Source organism: Manduca sexta, chromosome 1 (genome assembly GCF_014839805.1).
Source record: "Manduca sexta isolate Smith_Timp_Sample1 chromosome 1, JHU_Msex_v1.0, whole genome shotgun sequence".
NCBI lineage: Eukaryota > Metazoa > Arthropoda > Insecta > Lepidoptera > Sphingidae > Manduca > Manduca sexta.
The window spans coordinates 2,919,834-2,945,336 of NC_051115.1; the positions used below are offsets into that span (position 1 = coordinate 2,919,834).

Genomic DNA, 25,503 nt, shown 5'->3' on the forward strand with positions numbered 1-25,503 from the left:
TAACTTGAGGATGTCACGTTGGTGTTGCCGCGTCGTAACTGCCTGATCTTGTATGGCAAATATAGAGGATTCTATTGAGGGAGCTACTTGTTGCTTTTTTATCCATTTGAATGATTGGTCTTTATCTATATTAGCTTGGTCAAGTACTTCCTTGGGAAACTGTCCGTGTAGTGGTTTGTTACGCCATTGCCGATTTTGCTTTTTAATGATAGCTTCTTTGATTTCCTTATCTGTATGTTTATTATGATCTAGCTGTAATTCTGTCTCTATTATCTTTGCTTCTTTTATTATTGAATATTTTTCTTTATTTACATCATGTTGTACTATTACTTTTATCAAATGATCCTGTTCTTCTCTTAGGTATTGCTTATATTTGACAATTTGTGCTTTGTACATATTTTCTATATTTATTAACCCTCTTCCCGCTTGTGTTATTGGTAAGTATAATCTTTCTATATCTGCTTTCTGATGAATTTTTTTTAAATCGCTGTTTTTGTAATTTATGACACCGAATGAGTAAAGCAGAACCGGCATAGCGTAAATATTTATGGCTTTTACAATATTTCGTGATTTAAGATGAGTGTTAAGTATTTTTTTGACTCTTTTGAAGTATTCTTTATTAGTTTGTTCCCTAATTATATTATGATCTATCTTGCCTGATTCGTGAACCCCTAAATACTTATATGTATTATTTACTGCTAGTTGATTGAAAGTCTCTCCGCTTAAAAGTACGTGACCTTCTCCGACTGTACTGCTAATGCGACCTGAGATAATATGAATAATATTACACTTGTCCAATCCAAAACTCATTCCTATATCGTTTGTAAACACTTCTACACTATCAAGTAAAGTTTTTAAATTGTGTCTATTGTTGGCATAAACCTTTTAATCATCCATATACAATAAGTGGTTAATCCGGAAACTTTCTTTAAGCTTATACCCTTTAAGTTTGTATTTATTTAATATATACGACAAAGGATTAATTGCTAGACAGAACAAGATCGGTGAGAGAGAATCGCCTTGAAAAATACCGTGTCTAATGTGAATCGGTTCAGTTATTATTGATTCATGGTAGCCTCGGGCTGTCATAATGATTTTCCATGAGGGCATGGTCAATTGCAAAAACTTTTTGATAATTAGTGGGCATCGGTATATATCAAGGATCTTGAGAAGCCATTCGTGCGAGATACTGTCAAAGGCTTTTTGATAATCTATCCATGCCATGCTCAGGTTCTTTTGCATCTGATGTGCATCCTCTAATATTGCTTTATTGACCATGAGATGATCTTTGCATCCCTTGGCTCCACGTCGACAACCTCGTTGCTCTATTGCCATAATGTCATTGTTGCTGCAGTGGTTGTGTAATATATTACCTAAAACGGAAGTTAATAGTTTGTACATGCTAGGTAAACATGCTATGGGTCTCCAATTCTTTGGGTTTGCTGTTTCATTATTTTTAGGTATCAGTATTACCTGACCTGTAGTGAACCATTCTTCTAGATTCTGTTTCCCTTGGACTATTTTTGTGAATATTGTTGCAAGATATTTATGTGAATTAGAAAAATATTTTAAATAGTAATTTTGTAACTTATCTATTCCTGGTGTTTTCCAATTATGTAGTTTCCTAATAGCTAATTTGACTTCATCTACTGTTATCTCATCTGTTTCTGTTGTTTCGACTCTCTGTGATAAATCGTCTATCTCTTCTATCCATCTAGCATCTTTATTGTACTGCTTCGGATTAGACAAAATATCTGTCCAATACTGCTCTATACTATCTTTACTTGGTATTTGGCTTACTCTGTAACTATTGTTCTCTAAACTTTTGTAAAATTTGTGTTGGTTTTCATTAAATAACTTATTTTGGTCTTTCTTGGCGTTTATTTCTTCATATCTCTTAATTCTACCCGCGAGTGCCTTAATTTTTGCTTCAGAATTTCGGCTGTATTGGCATGATCATTTTCGTTTTGTACTTTGTATTTCCTATATAATTTATCTTTTATTTTTAACATCCTGTGTGAATTTACTCCTCTATCTATTTCTATTAACTGCCCTAACTCTTTTCTAAACATATTAATTTTTCTTTTCAATCTCTTTTTCCAAGCTAGTTCTTTTCAGTTCTAAGAGTAGGTGTCGGTATGTAGGGACTTTGTTCATTACTAACTATTAAAGCTTTAGCAGCTGCGTATAGTATTTCGTTCATGTCACTAAGAGAGGTATGTATATCCAATAGTTGGGGTAGATATTTATTAATTTTATGACAATTATCTATGAACTTTTTATTTATTTTAGCCTTAGGTAGTAGCTCCCTTTCAGTAACAGATATTTCCTTTGTTTCCGATAAAATATTAAGAAATTGTACAATTATTGGGTCCTGGTTGTCTATAAAATTTTGCGTCGCTTGGTCTATTGTAGCAATTTGCACTATTGGGGAGTTTCGGGTATCTCGTTGTGTTCTATGTGTGTACGATGTATTTTGTTGGTTAGATGTTTTATTAATAGTTTGTTCAATAGTTACTTCTAGAGTCCCTTCTGCTTTTTGTTTTATTCGGTTTAACAGCTCCTGAGAAAGCATATTGTTTTTTATGATTGTACGGGCTTGTGTTGAAAGACTACGACCATTAAATCGATTAATTGTTTTTGGGTTATTTGGGTTTCTTTGCACATAAATACTATATAAGCGGTTCATGTAACCAGGTCCATCAAACCGGGCTTTAAAATAACAGTACATGAGCTCTTCCATCTCAACTTTACTCCATTTTCGCCTCCAATCATCATTTTCTGCATTTTCGCTCTGAGTAAATAATGGTGAGTCTAATGAGACTTGATTTGAAGAAGGTCTGTTCTGAGTATTATTGTTAGTGTTGGTTTCCTGTGTAATTATGTGTTGGGTTGCTTGAATGACGTTGTGTTGGATTGATGGACGGGAATATTGAACGCCTGAGCAAATAGTGTTGGGAATATTTGAGTAACAGGTATGTATGGCTTCTTCTGCTTTTTGTTTTATGGTTTTATTTTGTCGGATGATATAGCATTACGTGATATTATGCGTTTAGCTTGGGTGGACAAAACACTACCATTAAATTCAATTTTGGATTATCTGGATTTCTATGAAGAAATAAATTCTGTAATCGCTTTATGTATCCCGGTCCCTTTGCCCTAGCTTTAAAGTAACAAAACAGTAGTTCTTCCATTTCCTGAGGTGACCACTTTCTTCTAGCGTCTTCGGCTGTACATAATGTGGTCGGTGGCGGTGTACCGGCAGAGTAAGCGGGAAATTGTTCCCTGCTCCGCAAAGTGTCACCGTCATTATGTTCGGCTGTAACATATAGGGTCTTCCTGCCTTCCTCTGGAACCCCGACTCCCGCCCGCCTGTTCAGCGGTGAGTCGCTGGCTAGCCCTGCTACACGCCCACTGCCAGCGGCAGACGTGTCCCGGCGATAGCCCCCGGGAAGCGGCATTAAACGTTTACTTCTTGTATTTCTCTCCATAATTTTGGGTTTAGCTAGAGCTCCGTTGGCCATCGCAGTGTTGGCTATTATGGCGGCGATGTATCCGTCCCTCACGTGGCAAGGTGTTGTAGCCCGGACGTGGAGTTAGACTTATGAGGGGCCTATTTCCTACTAATATTATAAATGCGAAAATTTGTGAAGATGCGTGAGTTCACTCATCACCAAGCGGTGCGCACGCGCAGCGATATTGTACCAAAATATTAAATAAATATTATGTATTACGTATTGTTACAATTATGATAAGGATCAAAGCTTTCGTATCGTATTTTATAACAACGATAAATATTTTTTTTATATGATATCAATCCTATTAATATGAATGCGAAAGTTTGTGAGGATGTATGTATGTTTGTTCCTCTTTAACGAGAAAACCACTGAACGGATATGGATGAAACTTTACAGTAATATTGGTTATACATCAGAATAACACATAGACTACAATGTATCATTTTGTGTAATTTGGTCATAATATAACGATAGTAACTATGTATTAAATACATAACTACATAATACTTTTATTAGTATAGATAACCTATTTTTGTTTTTTGGTTTTCAGAAACTGACGGTCACAGCGAGCGCGTGTGGACCCTGCTTCTCGGCGGCCGCGTGGTGGAGGCGTGTAAGGTGGCGCGCGACAACGGGGACCTCAACATGGCCACGCTGATCGCCATGGCTTCAGGTGAGTGCCATATTAGTATTAGTGTTGTTATGTATATAGGCATAAGTCATTGATGTATATTCTACAGACACGAACGTCCATATAAACTCTTTGTTCAAAATCTGAACTAAAATGGAGACCAAAACGTCACTGTTATTCACTTGAACAACAAATAAGTTTACTTATATTATTTGCCTAATATTTTTTACTCGAATCCAAGTTTACACTTAAACTCGAGTTCTTTTATCATGAGCGCCACTCCGTACACAACCGCAAGCGGTCAATATTGACCATACTAAAGTCAGTTTGAATGGATTGCAGTTCAATTCAGTTGAACACAGTGAATGTTCGGAACGCCAAATCTAGTACGTACTACGTAGTACATATATATCGATCTTATAAGTATAGCGTGTTGCCGATGCCTAATACATCAATGCGTTACGAGCAAGCGTTTGTGTCACACGTGTCCGTATTGCATACTTAACAAGTATATTGCTACGCGCCACTATCCTAGTCGATGACATCGGGCGTTTCCGGAAGTATTCGGCTGCTCGGCTAGCAGAAGAGAAGATATGTCACGCGGGCGACTATTCTATTATTCTCTCTGGTTGCTCGTACTGAAAAAAAAATCTAAAATTGTATTCTGGTATTATTTTTGCTAATATAATGTTTAATACTGTAAAAAGAGCGTTTAAGAATATTGTATAATATTTATTGTAAAGTGTTCCTTTCAAATATTTTTTTTATGTATATTTAAATTTACAAGCATACATTTAACAATTAAATTTTCACAAGAATCTAAATGCCTTTACCGCTTAGAACAGTCCACACAAGCAGCACCAATAACTTACATTCTATTAATACCTGTTCATGCCATTCGTAAGTGACAAATTTCTTTCACAGGGGACCCTAAGTTCAGATATCTGATATCCCGTCAGCTGTCGGTGTGGCGCGAGTGCGGTGCGGATGCGTTGATCTCGTCGCACAAGCTCGCCACACTGCAGTTGATTGCTGGCGTCGCGCCGCTATCGCATCTCGTGCCGCTCGACTGGACTAGAGCGCTGCACGCCACCGCCAGGTAAGCGTGATACATGGATGATACATGCTTGATGCATGGATGACAAATGGACGATACATGCTTGATAGGTTGATTTACACTTGATGTACATGTAATGCATGGATGATACATAGATGATGCATGCGTGACACATCGATGCAACATAATATATACTACGTTTCACGCCAACAGATACATATGCCCGCACCTGCCCACGCTCGAGCAGATCATCAGGACCTACGAGGGTTACTTCAGCTCTGATGAGGAGGTGGACCTCAGCGCCGTCGGTGACGAGTCCGGCATGCAGCCGCCGCTGCCGCCGTACGCGAGCGAATACGACGTGATCATCAACCAGGTAATGAGATGGTTTTTAATAAGGTGTCACTCTTGAGAGAGCTATGACGGGTGAAAGTAGATTTTATTTTTGTTTTATTTATAGCACTCAGAATACAATTAAAACATGATGACGACTATGGCTAGGGCTAGTACTTAATCTAGATTGCACTACAAAATTTGTGCCCAAATAAAGATTGTACTGTACGAGCCAATAATGCTCATACAAGTGTCGTATATATTCGTCGATATATGTTAAATAAAACAGTCGTCACAAAACACTCGTAACGCGCTAAACAATTACAAACAAACGTGCGACTCAGATTACTAAACGTACATCTTTATTTATAATAAACTCTTACTTGTGTTAATGTAAATTGTGATAGATGCAAAGATTAGACGAAACCGCAACTTACGCGCTATTAATACAATGTGTAGCGCGCTCAAGGACATTCGGCGCGAAGCCGAGTCGAATGTACTTGTAGCGCGCCGCCGTAAACACCCGAACGGTCCCGACACCTCCCGAACCCTCGCTCGGCAGTCCCCGCGACCCGCGCCGCACGCGCCGCGATCGCCCGAGCCGCGACTCGTCAGTCGGCCCGCAGCTACGCAACGCGCGAATAGGTTCCGTCTGTTTCATTGCAACAATCGCATAGTGTATTGTACCTACTTACATTGTATGTTCGCTATAATAAAGTATTGTGGACTTTACTTTGTTTTTTATAATAATATATGCCACCAGATTATATTATAAATATTAAAATTCTAATCTAATACGTAATGTCCGAAAACAGTATTTGCCGCAAACTTATAAACTTTGCTGATTGTTGGTGGTATGATATGTTTTATATCCGCTCGGATAGCTACCACCATACATAAGGTGTTAACCATTAAAGCATCGGAATGTTTGCCGGCAAACATGACAGCTACATGACATTACGCGTGTCACGGAAAAAGAACCTTATTATGTAGTGTATAAGGTTATATTCCCGTGACACACCGTAATGTCATGTTTGCCGGCAAACATTCCGATGCTTTAATGGTAAACAAATAAATAAATACAGCGTGGAGTCGTGTCGTGGTTTTGGCACTCTAAGTATATTTCCCCCCTAGAACGGCTCGCAGCGTCGCGTGCTGGACGCGCGCTACTCGCTGCTGCGCGCGCGCGCACACAACACGCGCCCGCGCATGCGCCCCGCCGCCTACACGCCCGACCCGCTCGACTACAGTCTGTGGTGAGTGCGCTGTTCTGTCACAGGCTCCTATTTAGAACGGCTCGCAGCGTCGCGTGCTGGACGCGCGCTACTCGCTGCTGCGCGCGCGCGCACACAACACGCGCCCGCGCATGCGCCCCGCCGCCTACACGCCCGACCCGCTCGACTACAGTCTGTGGTGAGTGCGCTGTTCTGTCACAGGCTCCTATTTAGAACGGCTCGCAGCGTCGCGTGCTGGACGCGCGCTACTCGCTGCTGCGCGCGCGCGCACACAACACGCGCCCGCGCATGCGCCCCGCCGCCTACACGCCCGACCCGCTCGACTACAGTCTGTGGTGAGTGCGCTGTTCTGTCACAGGCTCCTATTTAGAACGGCTCGCAGCGTCGCGTGCTGGACGCGCGCTACTCGCTGCTGCGCGCGCGCACACAACACGCGCCCGCGCATGCGCCCGCCGCCTACACGCCCGACCCGCTCGACTACAGTCTGTGGTGAGTGCGCTGTTCTGTCACAGGCTCCTATTTAGAACGGCTCGCAGCGTCGCGTGCTGGACGCGCGCTACTCGCTGCTGCGCGCGCGCGCACACAACACGCGCCCGCGCATGCGCCCCGCCGCCTACACGCCCGACCCGCTCGACTACAGTCTGTGGTGAGTGCGCTGTTCTGTCACAGGCTCCTATTTAGAACGGCTCGCAGCGTCGCGTGCTGGACGCGCGCTACTCGCTGCTGCGCGCGCGCGCACACAACACGCGCCCGCGCATGCGCCCCGCCGCCTACACGCCCGACCCGCTCGACTACAGTCTGTGGTGAGTGCGCTGTTCTGTCACAGGCTCCTATTTAGAACGGCTCGCAGCGTCGCGTGCTGGACGCGCGCTACTCGCTGCTGCGCGCGCGCGCACACAACACGCGCCCGCGCATGCGCCCCGCCGCCTACACGCCCGACCCGCTCGACTACAGTCTGTGGTGAGTGCGCTGTTCTGTCACAGGCTCCTATTTAGAACGGCTCGCAGCGTCGCGTGCTGGACGCGCGCTACTCGCTGCTGCGCGCGCGCGCACACAACACGCGCCCGCGCATGCGCCCCGCCGCCTACACGCCCGACCCGCTCGACTACAGTCTGTGGTGAGTGCGCTGTTCTGTCACAGGCTCCTATTTAGAACGGCTCGCAGCGTCGCGTGCTGGACGCGCGCTACTCGCTGCTGCGCGCGCGCACACAACACGCGCCCGCGCATGCGCCCCGCCGCCTACACGCCCGACCCGCTCGACTACAGTCTGTGGTGAGTGCGCTGTTCTGTCACAGGCTCCTATTTAGAACGGCTCGCAGCGTCGCGTGCTGGACGCGCGCTACTCGCTGCTGCGCGCGCGCGCACACAACACGCGCCCGCGCATGCGCCCCGCCGCCTACACGCCCGACCCGCTCGACTACAGTCTGTGGTGAGTGCGCTGTTCTGTCACAGGCTCCTATTTAGAACGGCTCGCAGCGTCGCGTGCTGGACGCGCGCTACTCGCTGCTGCGCGCGCGCGCACACAACACGCGCCCGCGCATGCGCCCCGCCGCCTACACGCCCGACCCGCTCGACTACAGTCTGTGGTGAGTGCGCTGTTCTGTCACAGGCTCCTATTTAGAACGGCTCGCAGCGTCGCGTGCTGGACGCGCGCTACTCGCTGCTGCGCGCGCGCGCACACAACACGCGCCCGCGCATGCGCCCCGCCGCCTACACGCCCGACCCGCTCGACTACAGTCTGTGGTGAGTGCGCTGTTCTGTCACAGGCTCCTATTTAGAACGGCTCGCAGCGTCGCGTGCTGGACGCGCGCTACTCGCTGCTGCGCGCGCGCGCACACAACACGCGCCCGCGCATGCGCCCCGCCGCCTACACGCCCGACCCGCTCGACTACAGTCTGTGGTGAGTGCGCTGTTCTGTCACAGGCTCCTATTTAGAACGGCTCGCAGCGTCGCGTGCTGGACGCGCGCTACTCGCTGCTGCGCGCGCGCGCACACAACACGCGCCCGCGCATGCGCCCCGCCGCCTACACGCCCGACCCGCTCGACTACAGTCTGTGGTGAGTGCGCTGTTCTGTCACAGGCTCCTATTTAGAACGGCTCGCAGCGTCGCGTGCTGGACGCGCGCTACTCGCTGCTGCGCGCGCGCGCACACAACACGCGCCCGCGCATGCGCCCCGCCGCCTACACGCCCGACCCGCTCGACTACAGTCTGTGGTGAGTGCGCTGTTCTGTCACAGGCTCCTATTTAGAACGGCTCGCAGCGTCGCGTGCTGGACGCGCGCTACTCGCTGCTGCGCGCGCGCACACAACACGCGCCCGCGCATGCGCTCCCGCCGCCTACACGCCCGACCCGCTCGACTACAGTCTGTGGTGAGTGCGCTGTTCTGTCACAGGCTCCTATTTAGAACGGCTCGCAGCGTCGCGTGCTGGACGCGCGCTACTCGCTGCTGCGCGCGCGCGCACACAACACGCGCCCGCGCATGCGCCCCGCCGCCTACACGCCCGACCCGCTCGACTACAGTCTGTGGTGAGTGCGCTGTTCTGTCACAGGCTCCTATTTAGAACGGCTCGCAGCGTCGCGTGCTGGACGCGCGCTACTCGCTGCTGCGCGCGCGCGCACACAACACGCGCCCGCGCATGCGCCCCGCCGCCTACACGCCCGACCCGCTCGCACTACAGTCTGTGGTGAGTGCGCTGTTCTGTCACAGGCTCCTATTTAGAACGGCTCGCAGCGTCGCGTGCTGGACGCGCGCTACTCGCTGCTGCGCGCGCGCGCACACAACACGCGCCCGCGCATGCGCCCCGCCGCCTACACGCCCGACCCGCTCGACTACAGTCTGTGGTGAGTGCGCTGTTCTGTCACAGGCTCCTATTTAGAACGGCTCGCAGCGTCGCGTGCTGGACGCGCGCTACTCGCTGCTGCGCGCGCGCGCACACAACACGCGCCCGCGCATGCGCTCCCGCCGCCTACACGCCCGACCCGCTCGACTACAGTCTGTGGTGAGTGCGCTGTTCTGTCACAGGCTCCTATTTAGAACGGCTCGCAGCGTCGCGTGCTGGACGCGCGCTACTCGCTGCTGCGCGCGCGCGCACACAACACGCGCCCGCGCATGCGCCCCGCCGCCTACACGCCCGACCCGCTCGACTACAGTCTGTGGTGAGTGCGCTGTTCTGTCACAGGCTCCTATTTAGAACGGCTCGCAGCGTCGCGTGCTGGACGCGCGCTACTCGCTGCTGCGCGCGCGCGCACACAACACGCGCCCGCGCATGCGCCCGCCGCCTACACGCCCGACCCGCTCGACTACAGTCTGTGGTGAGTGCGCTGTTCTGTCACAGGCTCCTATTTAGAACGGCTCGCAGCGTCGCGTGCTGGACGCGCGCTACTCGCTGCTGCGCGCGCGCGCACACAACACGCGCCCGCGCATGCGCTCCCGCCGCCTACACGCCCGACCCGCTCGACTACAGTCTGTGGTGAGTGCGCTGTTCTGTCACAGGCTCCTATTTAGAACGGCTCGCAGCGTCGCGTGCTGGACGCGCGCTACTCGCTGCTGCGCGCGCGCGCACACAACACGCGCCCGCGCATGCGCCCCGCCGCCTACACGCCCGACCCGCTCGACTACAGTCTGTGGTGAGTGCGCTGTTCTGTCACAGGCTCCTATTTAGAACGGCTCGCAGCGTCGCGTGCTGGACGCGCGCTACTCGCTGCTGCGCGCGCGCGCACACAACACGCGCCCGCGCATGCGCCCCGCCGCCTACACGCCCGACCCGCTCGACTACAGTCTGTGGTGAGTGCGCTGTTCTGTCACAGGCTCCTATTTAGAACGGCTCGCAGCGTCGCGTGCTGGACGCGCGCTACTCGCTGCTGCGCGCGCGCGCACACAACACGCGCCCGCGCATGCGCCCCGCCGCCTACACGCCCGACCCGCTCGACTACAGTCTGTGGTGAGTGCGCTGTTCTGTCACAGGCTCCTATTTAGAACGGCTCGCAGCGTCGCGTGCTGGACGCGCGCTACTCGCTGCTGCGCGCGCGCGCACACAACACGCGCCCGCGCATGCGCCCCGCCGCCTACACGCCCGACCCGCTCGACTACAGTCTGTGGTGAGTGCGCTGTTCTGTCACAGGCTCCTATTTAGAACGGCTCGCAGCGTCGCGTGCTGGACGCGCGCTACTCGCTGCTGCGCGCGCGCGCACACAACACGCGCCCGCGCATGCGCCCCGCCGCCTACACGCCCGACCCGCTCGACTACAGTCTGTGGTGAGTGCGCTGTTCTGTCACAGGCTCCTATTTAGAACGGCTCGCAGCGTCGCGTGCTGGACGCGCGCTACTCGCTGCTGCGCGCGCGCGCACACAACACGCGCCCGCGCATGCGCCCCGCCGCCTACACGCCCGACCCGCTCGACTACAGTCTGTGGTGAGTGCGCTGTTCTGTCACAGGCTCCTATTTAGAACGGCTCGCAGCGTCGCGTGCTGGACGCGCGCTACTCGCTGCTGCGCGCGCGCGCACACAACACGCGCCCGCGCATGCGCCCCGCCGCCTACACGCCCGACCCGCTCGACTACAGTCTGTGGTGAGTGCGCTGTTCTGTCACAGGCTCCTATTTAGAACGGCTCGCAGCGTCGCGTGCTGGACGCGCGCTACTCGCTGCTGCGCGCGCGCGCACACAACACGCGCCCGCGCATGCGCCCCGCCGCCTACACGCCCGACCCGCTCGACTACAGTCTGTGGTGAGTGCGCTGTTCTGTCACAGGCTCCTATTTAGAACGGCTCGCAGCGTCGCGTGCTGGACGCGCGCTACTCGCTGCTGCGCGCGCGCGCACACAACACGCGCCCGCGCATGCGCCCCGCCGCCTACACGCCCGACCCGCTCGACTACAGTCTGTGGTGAGTGCGCTGTTCTGTCACAGGCTCCTATTTAGAACGGCTCGCAGCGTCGCGTGCTGGACGCGCGCTACTCGCTGCTGCGCGCGCGCGCACACAACACGCGCCCGCGCATGCGCCCCGCCGCCTACACGCCCGACCCGCTCGACTACAGTCTGTGGTGAGTGCGCTGTTCTGTCACAGGCTCCTATTTAGAACGGCTCGCAGCGTCGCGTGCTGGACGCGCGCTACTCGCTGCTGCGCGCGCGCACACAACACGCGCCCGCGCATGCGCCCCGCCGCCTACACGCCACGACCCGCTCGACTACAGTCTGTGGTGAGTGCGCTGTTCTGTCACAGGCTCCTATTTAGAACGGCTCGCAGCGTCGCGTGCTGGACGCGCGCTACTCGCTGCTGCGCGCGCGCGCACACAACACGCGCCCGCGCATGCGCCCCGCCGCCTACACGCCCGACCCGCTCGACTACAGTCTGTGGTGAGTGCGCTGTTCTGTCACAGGCTCCTATTTAGAACGGCTCGCAGCGTCGCGTGCTGGACGCGCGCTACTCGCTGCTGCGCGCGCGCGCACACAACACGCGCCCGCGCATGCGCCCCGCCGCCTACACGCCCGACCCGCTCGACTACAGTCTGTGGTGAGTGCGCTGTTCTGTCACAGGCTCCTATTTAGAACGGCTCGCAGCGTCGCGTGCTGGACGCGCGCTACTCGCTGCTGCGCGCGCGCGCACACAACACGCGCCCGCGCATGCGCCCCGCCGCCTACACGCCCGACCCGCTCGACTACAGTCTGTGGTGAGTGCGCTGTTCTGTCACAGGCTCCTATTTAGAACGGCTCGCAGCGTCGCGTGCTGGACGCGCGCTACTCGCTGCTGCGCGCGCGCGCACACAACACGCGCCCGCGCATGCGCCCCGCCGCCTACACGCCCGACCCGCTCGACTACAGTCTGTGGTGAGTGCGCTGTTCTGTCACAGGCTCCTATTTAGAACGGCTCGCAGCGTCGCGTGCTGGACGCGCGCTACTCGCTGCTGCGCGCGCGCGCACACAACACGCGCCCGCGCATGCGCCCCGCCGCCTACACGCCCGACCCGCTCGACTACAGTCTGTGGTGAGTGCGCTGTTCTGTCACAGGCTCCTATTTAGAACGGCTCGCAGCGTCGCGTGCTGGACGCGCGCTACTCGCTGCTGCGCGCGCGCGCACACAACACGCGCCCGCGCATGCGCCCCGCCGCCTACACGCCCGACCCGCTCGACTACAGTCTGTGGTGAGTGCGCTGTTCTGTCACAGGCTCCTATTTAGAACGGCTCGCAGCGTCGCGTGCTGGACGCGCGCTACTCGCTGCTGCGCGCGCGCACACAACACGCGCCCGCGCATGCGCCCCGCCGCCTACACGCCCGACCCGCTCGACTACAGTCTGTGGTGAGTGCGCTGTTCTGTCACAGGCTCCTATTTAGAACGGCTCGCAGCGTCGCGTGCTGGACGCGCGCTACTCGCTGCTGCGCGCGCGCACACAACACGCGCCCGCGCATGCGCTCCCGCCGCCTACACGCCCGACCCGCTCGACTACAGTCTGTGGTGAGTGCGCTGTTCTGTCACAGGCTCCTATTTAGAACGGCTCGCAGCGTCGCGTGCTGGACGCGCGCTACTCGCTGCTGCGCGCGCGCGCACACAACACGCGCCCGCGCATGCGCCCCGCCGCCTACACGCCCGACCCGCTCGACTACAGTCTGTGGTGAGTGCGCTGTTCTGTCACAGGCTCCTATTTAGAACGGCTCGCAGCGTCGCGTGCTGGACGCGCGCTACTCGCTGCTGCGCGCGCGCACACAACACGCGCCCGCGCATGCGCCCCGCCGCCTACACGCCCGACCCGCTCGACTACAGTCTGTGGTGAGTGCGCTGTTCTGTCACAGGCTCCTATTTAGAACGGCTCGCAGCGTCGCGTGCTGGACGCGCGCTACTCGCTGCTGCGCGCGCGCGCACACAACACGCGCCCGCGCATGCGCCCCGCCGCCTACACGCCCGACCCGCTCGACTACAGACTGTGGGGAGTGCGCTATTCTATCACTGCTTCCTATTTTTTTTTACTATCGGACTCCGCAGAAAACAACGGGGGAAATCTGCGAATAAGATACTAGAATCCCCCGGCTTGGTGACTGCAGAGGCCTGGAGGGAAGTTGGGAGGGGATACCTGGGAAGGAAGTCTGGAGAAAGGATAAAGAACCCTATTAGAATGGGGTAAGGCTAAGAACTGTTCGCGAGCCCTGCCTCAATGAGTAACAATCATGATGTATACACACTTAACTGTATACCTAGAGCTGCGACAAATGTCCCCGTCCCCCCCCCTGCGGGCGAGCGTGAGGTGTGGACACCGAGGGCACAAGAATTGACATTAGGAAGCATGTACATAGATAGTTTGACACCCTGGGAAAGACATGGGCTACTTATTATCCCGGAAGAATTGAAACGCGAAAGATCCGAGTAAAAGCTATGATTTTATAATTTTGATAAACGATTGCCATCATAATAACACGTGTCACGTTCCGAGATCATTCTGTGTATAGCCGGCATAATTGTGTCGACCGACGATGGGTAATCATCTCACATTAGACACTACACCCCGCTCCGCTTACCAACAATCATCGTGCCCATATAAAAAAGTTGGTTTGGGAATTATTTTGACAGGTAGCATATATTTTATATACGCCCGGATAGCGACTGTACACAAGGAGTTAAAACCTTCCATAGTGGCCCACGTGTCGCGTTCCGGGATCAGCCTGTGTATATCCGATTCTAACATAAAAGGGTACCGGACTCATTTTTGTTCTTTACTATTATCAAATATTTACGTCATATAAATTACAACACAAAAGGAATTATTAAAACCCGGTAAAAAATCAACAAGTTATAAGTCTTTGAATGTCAGTGGAAGGGGTAATTAAGAAGAAACAGAAAAGAGACGAAATACCCACATTTGACGTCATCGGGAAATACGACGCGTGCGAAAGAAAGAGATGAAGCGATATCCCCACAACGCGCCCACTTCTGCACGTTACAATATTTGAAATATGAATTACCCGCTCATTTTTTAAGCAATTTTTATGCAGTTTTCGCAGGAGTGCTTCTTTTTCGTATTATTAACCATTACATATAGAATAATGTATAAAATCAAGCATAGGCCGGTCCCCTATTGTGTCTTCTGAGAGGTAATCATCTCTCGTCAGTCGACTTTCTATTGGACCACTCTACTTACCAGTGCAGTAGGTTCACTTTACCGTGCACGTTTAAAAAACTATATAATTGTTCTAGTTTCCTGCTGGGAGTGTGGTTCGGCAACCCGTCGATAGAGAGCATCACCGGAGTGGCAGATCAGTTGGAGGCGTGCGGCGCGTGGCACCTCGCCGTGTTGGCCCTCGCCTACCACCCCGATGACAGAGCGTGAGTATAACCATTGTGGAGTAAACGCATCAAGACGAATCGAGTTATTCGCATCTATTTCAGCCCTGTACACTGTCCCATTGTTGGGCCTCCTCTACTACTGAGCGAGTAGGCCTTAATCCACGCTGTAGTGCGGATTGGTAGATATTACACACCCTCGAATATTCCTATAGAGAATTTCTCAGATATGTTTCCTCACGATGTTTTCCTTCACCGTTAAAGCGAACGATAAATTCACAAAGAATACACACGTATTTTTTAGAAATGGGGCCGTTCAAGTATTACGTAACGCAATTTGGAGAGAGGGGGTTCTCGTACAAAGCGTTATGTAACATTGGTTTTGTTATTTTAAAACAATAACGAAGGTATTTTAGCGACTTTCCGGTATTTTGCGTAAAAAAATTGTAAATGTTAGAAAAAAAACTTGTCAATTTATATTTACATAACTTGGGGGGGGGGTCCAATATAAGAAAACGTTACAGCGCATTACATGGAGCGCGGAGGGGTGCAAATATCTTTAAAAATTGCGTTACGTAATTATTTTCGGACCCAAAGTCAAATGTGTGTGCCCTTGGATTTTGAACCTGCGGACATTCGTCTCGGCAGTCAGTTCCGCAACCAACTAGGCTATCGCCGCTTTTTCCTTCGCATCTACTGTACAATAATTCAGTACCACTTTGTCCCAGACGCGGTCATCTCGTACGCGGCATGATATCCCGCCATGCGCCCGAAGTGGCGGACACAGCGCAGACCAAAGCGTGTCTAGATCTGCTCAGGAAGCTGCGTGTGCCGGAGAAATGGATATTACTTGCGCAGGCGCATCGGGCTAAGTATTTGGTAAGTGAAATTCATTTTAAGAATTCCTTTTATTTAATCATAATATAATATAATAATATCAGCCCTGTATTATATACTGTCCCACTGCTGGGCCTCCTCTACTACTGAGAGGGATTAGGCCTTAGTCCACCACGCTGGCCTAGTGCGGATTGGTAGACTTCACACACCTTCGAAATTCCTATAGAGAACTTCTCAGATATGCAGGTTTCCTCACGATATTTTCCTTCACTGTTAAAGCGAACGATAAATTCACAAAGAATACACACATGATTTTAGAAAAGTCAGAGGTGTGTGCCCTTGGGATTTGAACCTGCGGACATTCGTCTTGGCTGTCCGTTGCACACCCAACTAGGCTATTTAATCATATTGTACAGTAATTGTGTCACTTTGGTGACAAATATAGACCCACGAGTTGACCACTTCTGAACTTGTTTTTTAATATTTTGAAACTCGAATGGGGACATTAAAAATCACATTCAATAGCAGACGAAGCAATTAAGCGGGCCGGCATAACTGTGCCGACTGTCTGTTATGTTATCTCTTGCTGTCGGCATGTTTTGGGCATCTCTTCACTTACCATCAGGTGCGGCCTGTATATCCGATTCCAACAAGCATAATTGGCAACATTTCAGAATGTAAATAGGCCTAGAACTAAAATACTGTTTCTTATTTTTTCTGTCCTGAGTTCGATTTTGTATTTTTGATTTTTTTTAATACTTAATTTCAAAGCAAAAACTATAATCCGAATAATGCGTGATGTCGTCATACATACGGTTGAATGAAGTAGTTTCTTGGTCCATATTACTATTTATTTAAAAAAAACAAAGACACCGTCATTTGTCAATGTCAAATGTCAATATTACAATAGATTCGTCACAACTGTCACTTTCAAAGAGAGAGAGAGAGAAACAAAAAAACTGTCACTTTACTTCTTTTTTAATGCAAAGCAAAGGTCATTACGCCTTGAGCCGTATATATGACGTCATTTGGCGCTTACGTCGTTTTAGAACAAAACAAAATTCAATGTGAATATCATGTATGAAAATATCTGAGTTTTGAAAAAAAAAAACAAAATATTAGTCTCATAATTTTAGATCTAGTTTCATAAAATATAAACATTTGAGTATGTTGAAAAAATTAAATGTTGTCAATTGTATCGACTGAGGGGTGATCATCTCTCGTCAGTCGACATTCTATCGGACCACACTTAACTTACTAGTAAAAAGCGGCGATAGCCTAGTTGGGTGTGGAACGGACTGCCAAGACGAATGTCCGCAGGTTCAAATCCCAAACACACCTCTGACTTTTCTAAAATCATGTATGTATTCTTTGTGAATTTATCGTTCGCTGTAACGGTGAAGGAAAACATCGTGAGGAAACCTGCACATCTGAGAAGTTCTCTATAGAAATTTCGAAGGTGTGTGAAGTCTACCCGCACTACAGCGTGGTGGACTAATGCCTAATCCATCTCAGCAGTAGAGGAGGCCCGTGCTCAGCAGTGAGCAACAAATAATACAGGGCTGATATTATTATTAACTTACCAGTGCAGTGAGGTCACTTTTCTGTGCAATATGTGAGAATTGCTAATATTTTTTTTTTATTGTCGCAGCACATGCCGGAGTTGGAAGCGACGCACCTGGCCGGCGCTGAGCAGTGGAACGCGGCGCATCGGGTGTTAGTGGATGATCTGCTGCCTGAAGCAGTATTGTCAGGTCGGTTTGACATCATTCTTGAACATTTTTGTTTTGGCAATCTTTTTGTTCTGTTGTAGAGCGGCGATAGCCTAGTTGGGTGTGGAACGGACTGCCAAGACGAATGTCCGCAGGTTCAAATCCCAAGGACACACACCTCTGACTTTTCTAAAAAATCATGTGTGTATTCTTTGTGAATTTATCGTTCGCTTTAACGGTGAAGGAAAACATCGTGAGGAAACCTGCACATCTGAGAAGTTCTCTATAGGAATTTCGAAGGTGTGTGAAGTCTACCAATCCGCACTAGGCCAGCGTGGTGGACTAAGGCCTAATCCCTCTCAGTAGTAGAGGAGGCCCGTGCTCAGCAGTGGGCAAGTATATAATACAGGGCTGATATTATTATTATATTATTATAATCTTTTTGTATATTCAATTGCTGAAGGAATATCGTAGAAAGTTTTGGACGATTTATTTTTTTAAATATCCTTGCCGAGGCCATACTCCGTCCCTTGATTGCGAGTCATTTGATGAAACTTAATCCGTTCAAAAATATTAGAACTGAGACAAAACTCAACTAAATTTTAGAATTAAAAATAAAATTCCATTCCTTTTAAAGAAAAAAAATGAAGAAGAGTGCCAAAAGAAGAAAAACACCTCACAATACAGGCTTGCCTAGTGTGGAGATCGTTGTCAATACATTTATTAATTTCCTACATTACTAAACTTCACACTTTGTATATTATAATGAATATTTTCATTTTCAAAATTATTTGGTGGATTTTATTATTATTTTCTTTCGACGAATATTGATAATATGAATAATCGTGATAAAATCCGCAAAACAGTTTCATTTCAATGCCTGACATTCGCGGTAAACATAAGATATCATTAGTATTATACGCATTTTATATTACAGAAAAACTGTGGACGATAGCTCCGTTGTTGGAGAAGTTGAACGACGCGGCGCAGCGGCACGAGATAAGCGGGTGGGAGAGTGGCGGGCAGGCGCTGTACCATTACTACAAAGTGTGCGAGGAGGTAAGGGCGTGTTCCTTTTTTATCTCTCTCTAGCAGAATAAAGGACTTGACAGTGAGGCTCTAGTGCATCTGATGTTATAATGAAAGCCAAAGAAAATGCTGACTGGCAAAATAAAAGTATTTCTCCCAAAAAAAAACTGTGCGCATCGATTTTTACTCTCTTTTAATTCGTATACATTCCCTTTACAAATTATTAGTACATTAATAGGTATTCGTTATAATAGTAGTTATTAAAAACGTGCAAATCATGATATAGAAAAATATGAAATATTTTACATTGATGTTTTGCTGTTACTGTAGATTGAGTAACCGTCACATGAGTGCAATATATTTGTATGACAATCTTCCCAATGTCTATATAATCTGCTCTATATAACCTTAAAACTCTTTGGAAACCAAATTATATAGTACACATTCTATTAAAGTCGAATTGAAAGCGATAGAGGCACATGTTTTTTTTTTGTTTCACTAATGCTTATTAGTGTTTCAATATTAGTTTGTTTTAGTGATTACTAAAGTGTGAGGTGGGGCGAGCAGGGTCCGCTATTGGGTGCGTTGCCCACTCGCCCCAATTTAGAGGCACATGTTATAATAGTGGTTGTTGCACGGTGTCGCGTGCAGATCCGCGCGATCGCGGACGGCGCGTGCGTCCCGTACAGCTCCGGCGCGGCGCTGGCGGCCGGCGCGGCGCTGGGCGCGATGGCGGCGCGCGCGCGCAGCCCGCTGGCGGCGGCGGCGTGCGCGGAGATGGGCGCGCGCGCCGTGCAGCTGTGGCAGGCGCAGGCCGCGCCCGCGCACCGCCTCGCGCACCTGCTGCGCGCGCTCGCCCTGCCGCCCGACATGGCCGCCGCCGCCGCGCACAAGGTGACGCACCGCACTACACACTACACACCACTTACTACACAGCATACAACACACCACTTGCTGCACCACACTACACAACACTGACTACACCACACTACACACCACTTACTACACAGCATACTACACACCACTTACTGCACCACACTACACAACACTTACTACACAGCATACAACACACCACCTACTGCACCACACTACACACCACTTGCTGCACCACACTACACAACACTTACTACACAGCATACAACACACCACACTACACACCACTTGCTGCACCACACTACACAACACTTACTACACAGCATACAACACACCACACTACACACCACTTGCTGCACCACACTACACAACACTTCCTACACAGCATACAACACCACACTACACACCACTTGCTGCACCACACTACACAACACTTACTACACAGCATACAACACACCACCTACTGCACCACACTACACACCACTTGCTGCACCACACTACACAACACTTACTACACAGCATACAACACACCACACTACACACCACTTGCTGCACCACACTACACAACACTTCCTACACAGCATACAACACCACACTACACACCACTTGCTGCACCACACTACACAACACTTACTACACAGCATACAACACACCACCTACTGCACCACACTACACACCACTTGCTGCACCACACTACACAACACTTACTACACAGCATACAACACACCACACCACACAACACTTACTACACAACATACAACACACCACTTACTGCACCACACTACACAACATACAACACACCACTTACTACACCACACTACACACTATACGACACCATATTACACCATACTTATTGTAAGCGATACGCAAACGCAATTAGCGTTGAATTTAAAATATAATATGTAAGGAAGATGTGAATCGTGTGAAGAACGCGTAGTCACGTGGTACGGAACATGCCGCCACAAACCAGCACGTCCTCACCTACCGCATACATTTATTCGTTGACTATAAAATAATTTAATTAGAAGCGGCGATAGCCTAGTTGGTTGTGTGAACGGTCTGCCGAGACGAATGTCCGCAGGTACAAATCCCAAAGGCACACACATCTGATTTTTCAAAAAAATTATGTGTGTATTCTTTGTGAATTGTTGCTTGCTTTAACGGTGAAGGAAAACATCGTGAGGAAACCTGCGTACCTGAGAAGTTCTCTACAGGAATTTCGAGGGTTTGTGAAGTCTACCAATCCGTACTAGGCCAGCGTGGTGGACTAAGGCCTATTCCCTCTCAGTAGTAGAGGAGGCCCGTGCTCAGCAGTGGGACAGTATATAATACAGGGCTGATATTATTATAAACACCGACACCGACAGGTTTCATTGAACCTAACATACAGTGGCGACATGTTGATATCCCCGATCCATACCGGGGACCCTTCCACAATTTATGTAAAATCAAATCATCATTAGAACATTGACGTATATTCTATAGACTCGCACGACTATATAAACTATTTGTTCAAAATGGCAACCAAAACGTCACTGTTATAACCTATTTATTCACTTATAATAATAATAATAATAATTTATTCACTTGAACAAATAATTTAAAATCCAAGTTTACACTTAGACTCGAGTTCTTTTATCATGAGCGCCACTCCGTACACAACCACAAGCTGTCAATATTGACCATACTAAAGTCAGTTTGAATGGATTGCAGTTCAATTCAGTTGAACACAGTGAATGTTCTAGTGTGTGTTGCCAGTGAAGACATATGGAAGTGAGACGTGGTTGCTCACCACGGGCCTTATCAGGAGGCTGAAGGTCACCCAGAGGGCAGTGGAGAGGGCTATGCTCGGAGTCGGTATCAGAAATGAGAACCAAAATTACCGACATACACCTTAGAGTAAACATAAGTGGCAGTGGGAAGAACACATAGCTCGTAGAACTGACGGCCGTTGGGACGGGAAAGTTCTGGAGTGGCGACCACGAAATGGAATACGCAGCGCAGGCCTCCCACGAGATGGACCGACGCCCTGGTGAGGGTCGCCGGGGTCCTATGGATTAGGGCGACCCAGAACCGGCCCATATGGCGCTCAATGGACGATTCCCGGCTGAAATGATGATGATTCGAGATTTAAAACCTCTAGTGGGGGGGGGGGGGTGACCTTCCCTGCCCCCCCCTTGGCAACGCCCTTATATAAGTTGTGATGATTGTCCACAGATCACCACGGAGCTGGCGTCCCGCGCCGCGGCGCAGTGCGGCGAGTCGGCGAGCAGCGCCGCGCTCACGTGCGACAGCCTCACACTCCAGTGAGCTATTACTGAATGTTCATCTATCAAACATTCTTGTAACAACTGTCTACGATCGTCAAAGTAATACAAAATAAACATGTGGATAGGAATGACAAAAATTTGACGGTAATCAGTTAGAGCGACATTCGAAATCGCAATAGGTCACTTAGGCTATCACTAGATGTCGCAAGTGTCGCTTCGTACTTTTGAGTTTTGTGTTTGTTCGTAAAACATAAACTGACAGTAATACAGTTTGCGTCCAGTCGTCAGACAGACGTCGACAATTAATGTCGCTCTCACTCAGTACCGTCAAATTTTGTACAATGCCACTATTGTTTAGCGATATAGCGAAAGAGTAGGAAACAAAATTGATACTTAGATAGGGAAACGTTGAAAATTTCATATCTATTTTTTCAAATAAAAGTTTTTTTTTTTTGTTTTGTATTAGCGTTTACGATTGTATAGAGGCGTGTTGGCTTCATCCCTAACCATATGTATTAAAAGTTATTCCAAACACATTGATTCTCGCAACCAAATCGAAATGAGTTTCCAGTGGTGAAGGATGAATTTTCCCGAAATGAACAACACAACACATAGTTATTGATATGCGTAAATTCTATATAAAGGGAAGCCATGATTTGTGTTATTTGAACCTTTCGCCGCTGACAGTTTCAAATTTGTGCAAAACAAATAAAATTTTGTTGGTCCTATTAAAAGTTCGCTGTTTTACGAAATACGACCTTACACGGTACACAATAACGTTGGTATTCATAATATTTAGTTTTTAATTTCAACCGACCAATCACAGTTACTGGATATTATGAGACTAATGTCTCAGTGAGGAGCGCAGTGTGGCGCAGTTTGCGGTTCAGTGTATGGTGTTGGTGTTTGTAGGCGATCGTGTTACCAGACAAGCGACTTACTCGTCTCGTCGATTGTGTAAAACATGACGCTCCTTTTCGCGCTGTCGGGTGAAACATAGTACCCGCGCATTGTCAGTTATTGATTCAATTTACTTTCTTGACATAAGTAATCAAAATGAAAAAATAATTTATTTCAATAGACAAAAGTTAAGAAGGGATATTTTTTTTTGTAAAACGATTTTTCTTTATGTTATTTTCCGTTCTAATAAATGCATATAATTTGTCTATATTTATTACAGAATACATTGTGGTTAATAAAAAATCTGTCAGCATTATTTGATCCAATCCCAAAAAAAGTGTGGCGATGAGAATAATTTGATATGTAAAATTCAACTTTAAATGCATAGACATACAGTCGATTGTAAATCACTTTAAAAAATTAATAATTTAAAGCGATGGGTAGTTGTTTATAATGTAAATCATATTTCAAATGCCATAAGGTTGAGTTTTGCTATCAAATGAAATCTCATATATACCACAGCTTAATTATATTTTTTTTTTTACCTAAATTCCTAATAAATGTCAAAGAGCAAATCTAGTAATAAAAACTTGTAAAAACCTATGAAAAGTTTATTAAAAAATAATTTTAAATTAGTTTTTATGTTTTAAGTGAATTTATTCACTAAAGTCAGAACGTGTTGTGTAAGAGAAACGGTTTCCAAAATTATGATAATATTAAAAGAAATATATTTTAACTGTCTCCTTGGCGTAGTGTTCTGTCCCATTGTTGGGCCTCCTCTACTACTGAGAGGGATCAGGCCTTAGTCCACCACGCTGTAGTGCGGATTGGTAGACTTCACACACCCTCGAAATTCCTATAGAGAACTTCTCAGATGTACAGGTTTCCTCACGATGTTTTGCTTCACCGTTAAAACGAGCGATAATTCACAAATACACACATGATTTTTGAAAAGTCAGAGGTGTGTGCCCTTGGGATTTGAACCTGCGGACACTCGTCTCGGCAGTCCGTTCCACAACCAACTAGGCTATCGTATTTAGTGGTTTATCAAAGATATTTCAGAGGCGCTATTATCGCTCTACTATGTACTCTGTTGCATTCATTGCGTCCCATGATGTAATAGTCTATGGCCACATCGGGCACAATAACTCCGGACCGATGCTGAGAAGAGAAACCCAAAATGACCTAAAGATTCTAAAGATTGTTAATTGTTTATTTAATTTTAATTTAATCTTGATTTAATTTTAATTTTATTTTATGCTGATTCTCTATAGTTTGAATTTTTTTTTTAATTATTAGTTATATACAATCGCATGTAGTCTTCACCTTTAATTACAATGGCATTAAGTTAATCTATCAATATTTTGAAATTTCATTCATGTATTGGTGCACATTGGTTGGTGATCAATAAACAAAAATAAAAATAAAATGACTGCCCGAAGATTCGAATCCGAGACTGTATCGCGTCACGCCACCGAGGCTGCTTTGTTTTCTCGAGTATCGTTCTCTCGTTTAATAATCGTTTTCCTTACACACTGTTTTGTTTAGGCGCTGTTTCAGTATGTTCTACTTAAGGGATGGCGAACCTTTAATGGTAAACTCGATATTATTTAAAGACTAGCTTTTGCTCGCGTCTTCGCCCGCGTGAAGGAGTTTTCCGGGATAAAAGTCCACTGTATGATAAAAGTCTTGCTACATATTTTCCCGGTACTGATAGGTTCAAACTAATTTTATCCCCATGGGGTTGAATTTATCAAAATCCTATTTAAGCGAACGTCTTCATCACAGTAGCTCCAATCTTTAATTTCAGTTCAATCAGTCGAAAATTTAAGAAGATTTATACAAACTTTCATTCCCTATTTTATCCCCTTAGGGGTGGAATTTATCAAAATCCTTTCTTAGCGAATGCCTACGTCATAACATCTACCTGCATGCCACATTTCAGCCCGATCCGTCCAGTGGTTTGGGCTGTGCGTTGATATATCCCTATGAGTCAGTCAGTCAGTCACCTTTGAGTTATATATATTTATTTCAAATCAGCACTTTTTTTATATATTTTTTAAACTAGTTAATTTTTTAGGAAAAATAATGTCGCTTAAGTCAATTCAAATACAAACCTTTCACCCGTCGATGTACAATGTTTGTAATATTACACGCATGATCTAGTTGTTTTGTCTCGTGCGATCACCGCATGCTGTTCGCCATCCCTGTTCTAATGAATGTAATCCATTTATATACGAATGAATGCTGTCACTCTATTGTTTCATTTAGGAGTTTGACTTTTGTATTTCTTCAGACATAGTGGAACAACTCTTCAGTGGATATAATTAAGTTAGAATGAATGATTCTGTTTTAATTGTTTAAGTGGAGTATTGTACGGTGCGCGCCTCTCTAACATCGGCCTGGTTGGTAAAATATCGATGTACGAGCCAAGAGAATTGCCAAAGTAGAACCGTCGCTGTACTAAAAGACATAAGAGTCACAAATGTTACTTAGTAAAAGCCATTTAGGGATTCGAGTTGGAATAAAAATCAAATGTAAAGTATTAATATATTCAAATAAATCTCTTATAAAATGATTGGCCCTCAACCGCTTGAAGTTTGCTATATTCGGAAGAGGAGCTGTCAAGCGTGCTGTGTTCATGTCACTATACTACGTATATGGATGATAAATTACGCAGCAAAAGCGTTTGAGCACCCCGACAGCACCGCTACAGCCTAAGAGTTGCCACAACAGTTATAATTTTAACAAAATTAACTCAATTAAAAGTTATCCACATATGCTTATAGCCATGTGCACTCTCTTTGTTCGCCGTTGCGTCGACTTGGAATTGAATTTAC

At 47.8% G+C, this 25,503-nt stretch overlaps 1 protein-coding gene across 4 annotated transcripts in view; it reads left to right on the forward strand.

Moving 5' to 3' along the window:
- LOC115452746 (nuclear pore complex protein Nup98-Nup96) overlaps positions 1-23,943 on the forward strand; it is a 66,823-nt gene extending 42,880 nt beyond the window's left edge. For 3 of the 4 annotated variants that reach the window (XM_037438013.1, XM_037438072.1, XM_037438037.1), the window contains exons 36-46: positions 4,069-4,191; positions 5,074-5,248; positions 5,420-5,582; positions 11,851-11,894; positions 12,051-12,128; positions 14,956-15,084; positions 15,771-15,921; positions 17,531-17,633; positions 18,529-18,650; positions 19,272-19,514; positions 21,711-23,943. In XM_037438013.1, coding sequence (XP_037293910.1) covers positions 4,069-4,191; positions 5,074-5,248; positions 5,420-5,582; positions 11,851-11,894; positions 12,051-12,128; positions 14,956-15,084; positions 15,771-15,921; positions 17,531-17,633; positions 18,529-18,650; positions 19,272-19,514; positions 21,711-21,803 — 1,424 coding nt within the window. In that variant the 3' untranslated portion in view covers positions 21,804-23,943. Of the gene's footprint in view, positions 1-4,068; positions 4,192-5,073; positions 5,249-5,419; positions 5,583-11,850; positions 11,972-12,050; positions 12,129-14,955; positions 15,085-15,770; positions 15,922-17,530; positions 17,634-18,528; positions 18,651-19,271; positions 19,515-21,710 lie in introns of those variants that run through there. The other variant, XR_005112273.1, reaches the window with a different exon arrangement.
- The last annotated feature ends 1,560 nt before the right edge of the window (positions 23,944-25,503 follow it).